This window comes from Phaenicophaeus curvirostris, chromosome 2 (assembly GCF_032191515.1).
Source record: "Phaenicophaeus curvirostris isolate KB17595 chromosome 2, BPBGC_Pcur_1.0, whole genome shotgun sequence".
Taxonomy (NCBI): Eukaryota; Metazoa; Chordata; class Aves; order Cuculiformes; family Cuculidae; genus Phaenicophaeus; species Phaenicophaeus curvirostris.
The window spans coordinates 11,330,006-11,343,333 of NC_091393.1; the positions used below are offsets into that span (position 1 = coordinate 11,330,006).

The 13,328-nt window shown below is 37.5% G+C and overlaps 1 protein-coding gene across 1 annotated transcript in view; it reads left to right on the forward strand.

The window, feature by feature from the left end:
* Positions 1 to 13,328, forward strand: part of UBE3D (ubiquitin protein ligase E3D) — an 82,636-nt gene that overhangs the window by 7,852 nt on the left and 61,456 nt on the right. The window contains exons 4-7 of the mRNA XM_069851313.1: positions 1,722 to 1,953; positions 6,802 to 6,871; positions 9,134 to 9,203; positions 10,031 to 10,139. Coding sequence (XP_069707414.1) covers positions 1,722 to 1,953; positions 6,802 to 6,871; positions 9,134 to 9,203; positions 10,031 to 10,139 — 481 coding nt within the window. The remainder of the gene's footprint in view (positions 1 to 1,721; positions 1,954 to 6,801; positions 6,872 to 9,133; positions 9,204 to 10,030; positions 10,140 to 13,328) is intronic.

Below are 13,328 nucleotides of genomic sequence, written 5' to 3' on the forward strand. Positions count from 1 at the left end.
GTCTTCCCTCCTCCTCCATAAGGAACTCTTGAAAAAAACCTTGCTGAGCAATACCAGCTTTTTGTTGCTATAGTGTGAAAAGCAATATGCAAAGATGAAAACTTTTTTTGGTGTGAAGTAATTGTACGAGGCTGACAAGTATTCAGCAATTAGGCCAACACCAGAATTAAGGTATCACAGTGGCAGAATTGTGGTTTTGTCTCAGGCAATATATAAGAGCACAGGGAATGAAAGCAGTGGGGGTGGTGCCAACAAGTGATCTTATTTTGGTAAAGCTGGGTTAGAGGAAGAGTTATTCCAACTTTCATCTGCAGGTGGAGCAAGCACAGTTTAAAATGTGTTGTAGATCTGGAAAGGAGAAAGTTTTTATAAAGGATTTTACTTTCACTCACTCAACAGCACAGAAGGCACAAAGTACAATGGGAAGAAATGACATCTTCAGAATGGAGTAGTCTGTGAACTGCAGTAAAGGGAGGGTGTTTAATTGTTGATTAAGAAGTTGTTTTTATTTGCAGAGTATTACCATAAGCAAAGATGTATTTACAAGTTTCAAGTAAGGAGTAGAATCAAGAAACTCTGTGTAAAGGTTCCAGAGAACAGCAGGAGAAATAAAAGAACAAAAAGAAAGCATTCAAGGAAACTACACAAAACACAAAGTGCTGTTCTGCAACAAACGGGACATCTAGAAAACTGTTGGGAAAGGTGCAGACTGTTAAAAACATTTCCCATTGCTTTCTCCCCAGTGCAATAGCTTTCTAGAAAACACAGATTAAAGAAAGTTGAAATATGTGGACAGTATCTACGTTCTTAACAAAAACACGTGTGGTGTGACCACAGAATGGCTATAGGAACTTTAGGCAGGGAAGTATTGACCACTCATTCATGATGTTGCAGTGGGTATTTATATTGCCACGTGAATATAGTCTAGCTTTAAGACTGTATTTTACAACTCAAAGCAGTGATTCCAAACCTTGGCTTATAAAATCTTCCAGCACTGTGTGTAAACGTACAAAACAAGTTAAAAGCAACAGTGGTAACAAAGTCTGGTATTGCCTGGAGCAGCTTGCTTGGTCCATCCAGCTGCCTAGGAGAAAGGGATTTTGTTTTTTCGTATGTGACTTCTGAAATTTGAACCTGAATCTAAATTAAAATCATATTGTCCTTTTTTTTTTTAAAAAAAAAATGAGGATATACTGTAGTATCTTTGTCAGGATTTAGCTATTTCAAAGTCTGGTGTCTGACCCTGAGGGGCTTCAAAGGACATGTCCTCCCCTGATGTGGTAGGAGTCTGGTAGTTTCTGGTTGTTTGGGTTTTTTTTGTATCAACATTTGGTGCAAGGGAACTTTGCAAGAAGTAATAATAAATATAATTGCAAAACACCTATTGTTATATTTTTCATGACTGGATAGAACTGTTTTATTTTTGCCATGTGATTCATTTCAAGCAAGGATTATGCCAAGTTCTGTCTTGTAATCATTGGAGATTCACCCTTGGGAAGTGCTTCATCACAGACTTGGCAGCAAACAGCCATTGCTTTCTAAGAATTCATCCAAAGAAAGTGCCTTTGACTGAAAGGAGAGTCAAGCACTTCCTTTTTAAAAACTGCTGTACTCCTCTCCAGCCCCCTCCCCTACTTTTTGTAAGGAGCCTAAACTTCTTTTAGTGTCTTAGAAAATTAATACGATATATTGGAAATTTTTTTTTTCTTCTTTCCTCTTAGGAAATTTCGCAGAGTTCTTCCTCTACCAAGTGAAAACTGGAGTGCTTTAGTTGAAGAGTGGTGTTGTCACCCTGACCCCTTTGCCAGAAGCAATTTGCACCCTCAGCATGACGATTGTTTTCTTGGAGACACTTTTTTTCTGTTGAATTCAGGGAATGAATTACATGTGCCTGAATCTTCTGTGTACTGCTCACAGACTGGACACTATGCTTCTCAGAGTGGCTCCAACTTGGTAAATGATTTTGTTTGAATAATTAAGTGAATGTACTTGATGAAACTTTTTTATCACTGGTTTATTTAACTTGTATGTATCGCAGGGCTACTTTGAAGTTCACAGGGAGTTGTTGACATCCAGTTGTATGGAAGCCAGAAAATATTTGGAGTTATGGATTACATTTTCTAAGACATGCACTGTGGTTTTGATATTGAACTAGATATGAAAGAAGAACTTCTTCCTATGAACTGCATTAGGAAACCATTTCATTAAGTAGTTCTAGACCCCAGTATTTCCACCAAAAATATCTTAAGTGAAGGAAATCAACATTTAGTGGTATAATGACTGTAATGGCATAGGTGTTTGACAAAGGGTACTGAAGATAAGAATGAGGAAACTGGAGTAATGATGCTTTATCTTCTCAGACTGTCACTGGATGCATAACCTTAACTATGATCAAAGGAAGGTGTGATATTTTTTTTCTTCCTTTCTTTTATTTCAGCTTTAGACAGACTTGAAAAAGTCAGTATGTGTTTTGGGTTCAGATGTAGCTGCCTTACATTCTTAGAACATAGAAAGGAAATAGTTTGTTTAAATGCTCTGTCTAGTGAAAGGGGCCTGCAAACCCAGGTTATAACTCTTCATGTTGATGTTTCTGAGGTGTTACAGGATGGGACAGATCCATCAGCTGAGTCTCTAGGAAGAAGGCCATAATTTGGCTTAGAAACATTGAAATATGTCATTGCCCATTTGCAGGGATACCGATGTTTCAGTGGTAGGGTAAAACCCATGAAGAAAGAAAACCTATGAAGAAAGAAAATGCAGTGCTTTACTCATCTTGTAAATTTACTTCTTGTACAAAAGCTCAAGCAATAGTCTTTTCTGCTACCAGAAAAACATCCAGGGACTTAGTTCACCAAAGACTGTATTTCCATTAAGCCTTTTCAGTTAATCTACTGCTTGTCTGTATTTGTGTAGACAAAAGTTGGGCCTGCAGATACCATCTTTTTTTTCCAGTGCCATGTATTACACTTAATTACTAAAATCCTCTACATGGGAACTGTTGCCGCCTTGGCAATTTATGTAACAGCTCATAGCTTGCTATGTAGAGATTCCCAGTGTGAGACTTCTAATCTGTTGAGAAGTAGGTCCAGAGACTGTGGTTCCTGCTTCTGCTGCTTATCATCATTAGGGATTTGGATTATCCGCAGTTAAAATCACTGGGATTCTCGCAGTTCGGTGGTTATTGGTATAAAGCATCCAGGCAAGCCATCTGCTTGGGAGCAGTTCTGCCCTGCGATCCATATCTGCAGGTCTTGCAGCTGCAGGCCCTTTGGTTTCTTGTTCCATTGTTCTTTGAAAAGCAGAATATGGGGAGGGAAGAATAAGAAATAATACTGTGAAAGGTTATCAGCATGGGAGAAGCAGATTAATTTGGATTAACTCTGGCAACTGGAGTTGTTTCTTTTAAGTATGCTTAAGAAGGAGACTGAGCAGAAGATTCCGAATTTCCGAGAGGACAATGCTTTCTGCCAGAGATCTCCAAAATGGATTATCTCCCATTTCAGTAGTCTCAAAAGAGATCTTGGATCAATGGGAACAAAGATGGGAAGAGGCAGGGTGCATGGAGTTCATATTGCAACCGACAGACAGGGGACCAGTCCACACAACACACTTCTTCAATAAATCAAAGAGAATGTTTGCCAGAAAAGGGTTGGTTTTGAGGCAGAAACATGATAAAGTGATGTGGGCCAAAGTTGCTACCAAGTTCTGGGTCAAACCAGGATAACAACAGAACTTTTGAGTAAGGGAGGATGCTATTTTCTGTCAGAGGTGTACAATAGTAGTTTAATGTAATGAATTTTCATGTTTGCTTCCTTAAACTTGCATTGAAGTTAAGAATTCTTTCCTTGTTTGTGTCAAATCCCTCTTTCTGTATATTTCACACTTGCAATGAATTCTCATTTCTATGTTTGCTCATTTCCAGCATCACTCTTGCCAAGCAAACGAGCAAAACCGTAAAATCCAGCAGAAACTGGTGAAGAAAAATACCCTTATATTGAAACAGAAAATTTTTCCATGATATGTGTAACAGAAAGTTATAGGCAAGATAGATTGCCATTGGCATAAATGTTCTCATTTCAGAGAATATTGCTGCAGCCTGCCCCAGTGTGAAAGTTCTTTTTTAATTGCATTGCAGTTCTTTGGGAAGTGTTTGCCTATGACCAAAATAGTAGCGGGAATGTACAAGAGATGCTTAAACAGTCTTTTCCAGCCTCCAGTGGGACCAAGACAGCATCCCTCCATTGTAAACATTTTTCTCACATCTATTAGTCTTCCAGTGTAGCATAGTTTTTAAATGTCACATGGTCTTGCAGCACCTTAATAGTATCTCTTGGGGAAAATATTTTCCCTGACACCGTATCGAGGATCCTTAGGAATAGAAACAGAAAATATTACGCTGATGATCCATCTCCATCTGCAGATTGCCAGCAGCTGCAGGTTGTCAAATAGATGTATTGATTTAATTAGTGTGGCTAAAACTATCACTTTTTCTGTTGAAACGTGCTACGAGTTAGCAGTGCCTTTTAGGTACCCTACTGCACAGTTCTCAGCTAACACCTGTAACTGTAGTCAGGAAAAAACGTTGAAGTTGTAGCTTTCAAAGAAGTACTGTATATGAGGGAATTGGGGCTGTTCAGCCTGGAGAATAGGAAACTGAGGGGAGACCTTATTACTTTTTACAACTGCCTGAAAGGAGGTTGAAATGAGTCAGATGTTGGTCTCTTCTCCAAAGCAACAAGCAACACGATGAGAGGAATTGGCCTCAAGTTGTGCCAGGGGAGGTTGTGGTTGGATATTAGGAAATTGTACTTCACTGAAAGGGTTGTCAAGCACTGGAACAGGCTGCCCAGGAAAGTAGCAGAGTAATCACCCCCAGAGGTATTCAAAAGACTTACAGATGTTAAGCTTAGGGACGTGGTTTAGTTGTGGACTTGGCAGAGTAAGATTTATGGCTGGACTTGATGACCTTGAAGGTCTTTACCAACCTAAATGATTCTGTAATTCTATGATTCTATATTATGTACTCCGTGCTGCTCTTTTTTGGTAAAGAATTTTGTGATGTGATAGGCCATAGAGCACCACTTTTTTTCTGAACATCAGTCCAACACATCATTGTCTTATATTTTGAAATTTGAATACTAAGGAGTATGATAATGGTGATGAAAAAAACCTGTTCTCTCTGGAGAGTGTATGTATGTTCACTCCAGTTGGAATCTATGGGGACTGTTGTTAGCTTTTACAGAGATTACAGGAAAAGATAAATTTGGAGTTTTTTCCCCTCAACTAGTTTACTCTATGCTAAATTTAGACATTACTTTCTTAGGCATATGCTGCAATATAATTTCTCAAGTTGATAGTGGCTTGTTTGGAGTTATAAACCAAGCTAATAAAACAGTAGTTGTTTAATTACACGTGGGTATTTTTATGCACTGTATACTGTATGAACAATTATAAAGGTGGTTATGGAAAGACCACATCTAATTTAGGTATCTTCACATTATGTTCTCAGGATTTCTAGCTCCAGAAGGGTTTATTAACCCAGGAGCATCATTGTGGTTGTATATATGCGCTGCTTCGAGACCAGAGCTGTACTGTGCTACGCTCAGGTCAATAAGCCCACGCAGAACCAGTTCTGGAGTTTACCCTTTGGATTAAAGTAAGAGTTGTGCTTGCTTGTATCTTTATACTGATACTGAATTTAAATATTGACACTGGAATTAATAGGAGTGTTGCTAGGGCAGATCACAGGGTAATCCAGAAGCAAGATCTTTTTCCGTGGGCAGTAATGGGTGCGTAGGTGTAAGGCTGGTATTGGATGATATGTTTGCCAGTGTAGAGATGTCTTGAACTAGATGTTGCTATTCACATTTTTTATTTTTAATAAGACCCTGGTGAACGTTGCTTCCTCCGAATTTCTGAGGAATTCCTCGACTTATTTATACTTTTAATATGAAAAATAATTTCCTGCAGCGAGTACCAATCTGTTTTATGTATTGTGTGACAAATACCTTCCTTTTCTTTGGTACAAACCAGGTTATCATTTCATAGCATGAGCTATGAGGGCAAATGTGTTTTTTTCCTTTTCTGTTTTTCCTTAATATTCGTGATTTTATCTGTCTCAATGATACCCTTCAGTTTACTGTCTATCATACTTTCTCCTGTTACTTATGTTTTCTTGCCACATATGAAACTGTATTTCACATCTGACAACTATTCTTATTCTTTTTCAATACTTTTCCTGTTCCTGCTTTAATTGAGGGAGAGGAGTTGTTCAGGAACAGAATCCACCTGCAACATCGTGCTTTGTTGTCTTCTTCAGCTGTTTCCCAGTAATTCAAAATACTCTGCGGACATTTTCTGAACCGATATTTCTATAAAACTGTCCACAGTGGCTAGAACTTTTTACTGAGTGATGCTAGTCATGTTGTAGCATAATATTTTAGTATGTATTTTGAAATACTTCTTTTCATGTACATTATTTTGCACTTTGCAAAATTGAATTTACCTTGTCACTTTATCATCCAGTCACTCAATATTATGAGATTCTCCTGTTAGCTACTACAGATTGTGCTGTGTGGCCAGTATTTATTGCTAGGTTTTCAAACTAGTATGAAACTTGCAAGCAAGTCAAAGTGTAGAAAGCTGAAATAAGTAGTGAATGCAAATCCATGTATGTGTAAACATAAAGAGAACAGAAACAAGCACAAAGTTCACTGTCTGCTCTGGAGAATCTGTTGAAATTATACATTCCTTTTTCAGAACTAATGAGTGACATTTAAATGACATTTCTTTGTTCTACAGAAATCAAAGGAAAATACCAGAGTAATTTGTAAGCGCTGCAAGACAATGCTGGGAGAAACAATGTCGTCAGGTATGGAACGTACAAACCAGAATTCACTGTATCAGCTGTTGAGCACTGGAGGTTAAAAACTCTGCAGAAAAGTAGTTTATCAGTAGGTTGCAGGGCTGATTCCTGTGTGTTTGTTTCATTCCCTTCTGGAACAGATGAGGTTGTTGCTTCCACTGTTAGACCTTGACAGTGACTTATGACAGGCATTTTCCTCATCCTTGTTTCTGTGGTGTGTTTGGCTGATTCCAGAGCTTTGGAAGATTTGGTGCCTGAGTCCAGTTTAATAGCATTGTCAAAGAAACAGGTTATCTCTTATCATCATCTGAATGATGAGACTATTGGTTTAAAAGCTGTCATTATATTGAATCAGTAGGGTTTACCTGAAGTAGTGTAAAGTCTCTGGTTGTTCTTACAATGCTGTTATTAACAGGAGAGAAGAAATGATAAGACTGTTACTAGCATGGTTCATTCATTCTTCCTCTATTCTACCGCATCAGTCTGTGGGAGCTTGGCAGATCTGGAGAATAGAAGAATCTACAGGAAATGCAAAGCCTGCTTAAGAAATAAGTCATGAGGAGACGCAAGACTTGATTGTCCTGTACAGGGATCTGAACAGTACAGAGGCTTTAATAAAACCATATTTACAGTAAGATCTTTGAAAGCCCCCGAAGTAGGTTGTGACTTTGGGAAAGCAGTGGTTGGAAAAGAGCTTCATAGATCATCAAGAATGATGGATACCTTAGTCTAAGCATTCAGATGTGATCAGTGGGTGTGGGAAAAAGCAAATGTTGTGTAGATGTGCAGGGATTTGGTCTGCGCTCTGTACGTGACTGAAGTTAGACAGCATGTCCATTGTTTGACCAGTTTCTTCAGTACTGTGGGAAACTTATGTAGTGTTCAAAGAACCGACAAAAAAACCTAACCAGAGATGTATGGTGTAAGTCTAGCCTGAATCATCGCTGAAAAGAGACCAGAGAGCAGACTTGACTCTTGTGCTTTGGTGCTTCCTCTTAGGCAGATATCAATGCCTTGAAGATAAAGCTGGGTTAGAGTGGTGAAGCTGTGGAGGCCAGATTTGGTTTTGAAACTCCCCATTCCTCTGTTGGTTATTCCTTCCCCCCAGTCTCTCCCCATATACTCGTATGATTTTTTTCCTTGGAAAACCCTACCTCCTAGTTCTCTGCAAGCAAATGTCTCCTTGATTCCCAATGCCCTTGTAGCAGAAACACCAATTCCTTACTCAGTGTAACAGATGGAGAGCTAGAGTAACCGAACTGGCTTCTTTTCCCCCTTTCTCCCAGGACTAGACACAGCGTGGAACAGACTAAAATTAAACTCAGAGGTGAAATATGATTTCATAACAGTGAAGATAATTAAAAAAAATGTAGTACTTGTCTGGAGAAAGGCTAGGATTACCAAGCCTTTGGAATCTTTAAAACAGATTGTCTTTCTGAAATGCTTGCTTTCTTCCAATTTTCATGGTGTGCATGTGGACAGAGATCAGATGAGGCAATCGCTTCCACGCTTAAAATGTATGGAACTGATGAATCTTTACTGTTGTTCATATGCTAAGACTTAGTGCAATGAATTTAGTACTTTGTATGCTTAACCTGTTCTGCTGGCCCTCTGGTCAAGCTGTGTATGTAGCAGAGACCTAGAGCTTCAATATGATCATCTTTGACCCATTTTTACTGATGGGATTTAATTCTGTACTCAAACACTTCCAGTTAGTCTTAAAGTCTGTCTTAATGGAGATTTTGGGGAGCAGTACATTGGAACTCTGAATGTATGCAGTATTACTGTTCAATTAGTGTGATTTTTGGGAAGTTCTGTTCTGCCCTGGAGAAAAGAAAAAAAATTATTCCCCTGTGTGTGCTTTTATTAAAACTGTCTCTTGTGATTCACTGCAGCATTACTGAGCAGCAGAGGGTATTAAAATACATACGTAAGCTATGCTGACCTCAGTGCTTTAGGAAAGCTCTTTCAATGGAGCTCTTTCTTGCTTCGTTTCAAGGTGATTGTTCCCAGCGTTAAACAAGCATCAATATGAATGACAAATTGCTGATCATTTAATTAGCTCAGAGCAGTTTTCTTCTGGCAATGTATGTTTTCTGTTATTGGTTGCTTCTCCTACCACAAACCAAACAGAATTTCACCATCTGCTGCACCTCTTAATTGAGTGCTTAACAGAAGTTTAATTTATATAGTGATACGGTAACTTATAGTCTACTTTTTAAAAGTCAGTTGTTATGTTGCACTTGAAAAATGTTTCTGTCATTTCAGATACAATTAAATATTATGTCACCGAGGTGATTATTGAACCATCTGAGGGAACTTTCAGCCCAACACCAAGGTAACAAATAAAAAAATCTGATAATTTCCTCAGTTTTCCCTTTTAGAAAGGATGCTAGAAATGTGCTGACATTTCAGTTTCTTGAATCATTACATGTGATTAAAAAATGCTGTCAAATTTTCTCTAATCATTACAGGATTAAGCATTTCAAAGGTAAAATAGTCTGAATTCATCCATGTACAATTTTGTGTGTTTGTGTGTGACGCAGAAGAGAGGTGGTGTATAATTTAATGCACTATCTCGCTATTTATGTGATAAGCCAAAATACTTATTATACATCTAAGTATATGTAGTGTCTGTTGATTATGGAGGTGGAAGGGTACATTACATGAAGTAATTCAATAATGCTTAAAATGTCTAATTGGGAGTGAAATTTCTGAGTTTTCAAGTAATTCACTTTGAAGTTAAGACTAATATGACACAGAAGCCGATCTAGCTATCTTGGATCATGTACTATGCATTAGTCACAGTTCTTTCCTTTTGTGAAGTATATTTGAAATATGTGCATCATTCTGAACTCTGTTCATATTTGTAAAATATAATAGGGGAAATCTTTTATTCAGCATTTGACATTTGATGTGGTCAAAACAAAGGATGTGGAGTAATTTCGGCTGATTTATTACAAAATCACTGTAGCAGGAAGTAGAAAGTTGTCTGGTTTTGAGGGATAGAAAGATAATGAAACCATATCTGAATAAAAGGTGACTGTAGGATGTAGTGGAATTGACAGAATGGAAATACTTGTACACTTGTACTACATTGATATGAATGACTTCGGTCATGTAATTGTTACAAAAACTCTAAAATGTGGTTAATTCTTAAAACAGGTCTGAGTTTGTACAGAGCATGGTTGCTCAGTGTCTTGTGGAATTGTCCTCTGCTAAAAGCACATTTAGATTCACTGTGAAAGGAGATAATGGAAAAATCTATATTCTGGTAAGTGTTTTTTATTGTTTTAAACTTTATCCTGCTGGAGAAAGTTTAACCTATGAATCCCAGCTCCTTAAATGTATTATCTGTGCTGTTCATGATTGTATTTTTAAAGAAAATTAACAAATTCAAATTCTTGAATTAGTTCTGAAGGGCTCTGTTCAAGTAAGAAATTTCCCCCCATTTTTTAATCTATCTAGATGTACATACAGAAATTTTCTCTATTAATATGGTAATGAAACTACTACAGATGCACCACAAATAGCACAGAAATAACACTGTGTTTTGTATTCAGAAAATACGGAAAGCTTAAGTTTTTGCTTTCTTGCTCCAGTGCTTCTTATCTTTAATCACCAGAAGTTCATTGCATTGTATACCATCTTTCACAAATATTGTCTTAAGTCAGCAGAGACTACTACTGTAGTCAGTGCATTGCATAGTAAAAGTCAAGTGCAAACAAAAATAAAATTGCCTATTATACTTAATGTTCTGATGCGGTTAAACTTGGTTAAGCTTGATATTTAAATAGTGACAGCTAAATTCCTCAGACTTATAAGATGGATAGGAATTTCAGTCTGGAATTACCTTAATACTATACGCTTGGTATAACCAGAGATGTTTTCTTTTATGCATGAACTATGTATAGGCACAGAATTTGTAATTTTGCAGTTTGTATGAGTAATTAATGGAGGAAAAGGTAACAAAATACATGATTGTAGATTCTTGCCCTTGATAAACCTAGGTACGCTTTGTTGAGGCAGGCAATCTAATTGAATAAACTGTGTTATGTATCTGTTATCCAAATTCTGTAATTTCCAAATATCGAATTGTGAGGTAAATGTATATACATTGCTTTTGAGTAAATTTTAGTGCCAAGATAACATTTATGCAGCCACTGTGAAATACTTTTGTGATAATAAATGAAGTCTTGTTAGAAGACCTATAGTTGTTACTATGTATAATCTAATGGAGGAGTCACTAAAAGTTCTTATAATCCTTCTCTTGTAGTTTGTATTTCCAAGTTACCTAATGTTCTGATTCTTAAGTCTAGTAGCTTATATAGAACAAACTGGTTGTTTTCTAACAGAAGCACCTTATTCAGTGGATTGCCATTACCCTTAGCCTTCAGTTGCACTCTTGCCAATGTATTGATTAGATGAACGGGCTGATTTAGCATAGTAACTAATTTCTGATTGTCATCCCTTCCTCTTCATTAGTGAGTTATTAGTTTTTTTGTTGTGTGTCTTTAAAATCACAAAGCCCTTACTCGTGTCCAGGGTGAGGTTCAGGGTACTATGTACACACCAACAGGTGTTTGGAGTCATGGGTTAGGACTTGGGACTCAAAGGCCTCGTGGACACAAGTGTAGTGTAAGCACTGTTTATATTAATGATTGTAAACTGCTAAACAGTAAAAAAATATAGGTACTTGAGGCTGTGAGTGCACAGCCAAGTTAGACAAGAATTCTAGTCACTGATGCATCATGGACCAGCTGTCCCAATTGTTTGTTTTGACAGTGAGCCAATGGTTCTCATTCAGTGTCTGTGCTTACATACGTGAATACACCCAGCTTAGGCTGTGTATGTGGTAGTTAAGGTTAAGGTCTCTCACAAGTCTTTTTGCTTTATTTTTTTTTAAACAACAAATATTATATATACTTATTTTCTTCATTTCCTCTGCATGTATCACTTAACATTACCAGTTATGGTATTTCGGATACCGTAATATGAGTTCTGTTGTTTAAGTTGGTGATAACGAAGTTCCTGGAAGCTATATGCTACTTAATGTTTTTTTAAAAGGATGGCAATAAATAAATAAAAATCTTCGACAAAAAAAAAAAGCAGCATGCACAGATTTCTCTGCCCTCTTCACATTCTCTAAAAGAGCTTTGTGAATATATACAGGCAATTCATCCCATGGATGGGATCAGCCTGGTAAAACTCAAAAAGATAGATCTGTGAAGATCAAAAGGTGTGTGGTAGAGTTTGGAGTGTTTAAATACTAACTCCAGTCTTCCAGTTTTGAATGGAAGATGGTTTTTTGCAGTTGTGTTAGGCTGTAAGGTGCTTTGAAAGTAAAGCAGCTTGTCTTTCAGGAGTGAGGAAAGAGGGAGTGGGAAGATAGCTCAAGAAAAATGTCTATGTAGCAAGAAGCGAGACCTGTCAATCAGATATTGATTCTTGGACCATGTCTTGGAGGATGCGAACAGAACGAGTCTGTGTTTATCAGGGCTGGAGAGAGGGATGATGCAATGATCAAGTTGTGAGATAACCAGTACCTTGTTGAGACTAAAATATCCATCTCTCTTTGAGGGCTTTTTTATTTTGAAGTGTGAGGAAACCACACCTTTATCTGAACAGTCTGAAAGTGAGGACAAAGAAGCTGTAAGGACAGATTTTTGCATTACTGACCTGTGTGATGACTAAAGTAATGGTAATGTCTGCAATAACTAGGAAAGATCTAGCAGAGAAGAGCAACAGCTTTTTTTAGCCATATTAAATTCAAATTGATGACTCAGTGTCCACAAACTGGTTCTGGAGCCACAGGTTGGGATTTTAGGAAACTGATCACAATGTAAATCATAATATTTCACCTGTTTGGATCAATTCCCACCAAGTGTAATGGAGATTTGTTGCAACTTTTCTCTGAGGAACATCTTTGAAGCTTATTGACAAAGTGATTTAAAAAAAACCAGAAGAAAACGAAAAAGCAACAAAAAAACACCAGCAAAAAACCCAAACACTTTCTCCTAATGCTGTCCTTTCAGAAAAGGTCATCAGTCTGCACTATGAATTAATTTTAAACTTTATATATGTTTATATTTCTGTAAAGGTGCTTTTCTTACTGGGGTTAATATGGAAGGAATTCGGTTGTGCAGGCTCTGCTGTACAAAGTGGCCGAGAGGAAGGAAACATGGTATCTTGAGTTATGTAATTTAAAGCGCAGATCAAAATTGGAACTGTGTTAGCCAGAAATAACACGTATAAACTGGTTTGAGTCAACACATAGATTATTAGTGGGCGAGTGTTTATTCAGAGCAAGGTCAAAAAAAAATGCATGCATGAGGAAAAGGATGAAATTGCCACAAGAAGCAAATGCAGTTCAGAAGCTGATTTTCTCACAACCAAGTGTCCTTCCACCTGCAAGGAGTCACTTGCTTTCTCATATGTTTGCATTGCTGTTGCATTGCTGTTG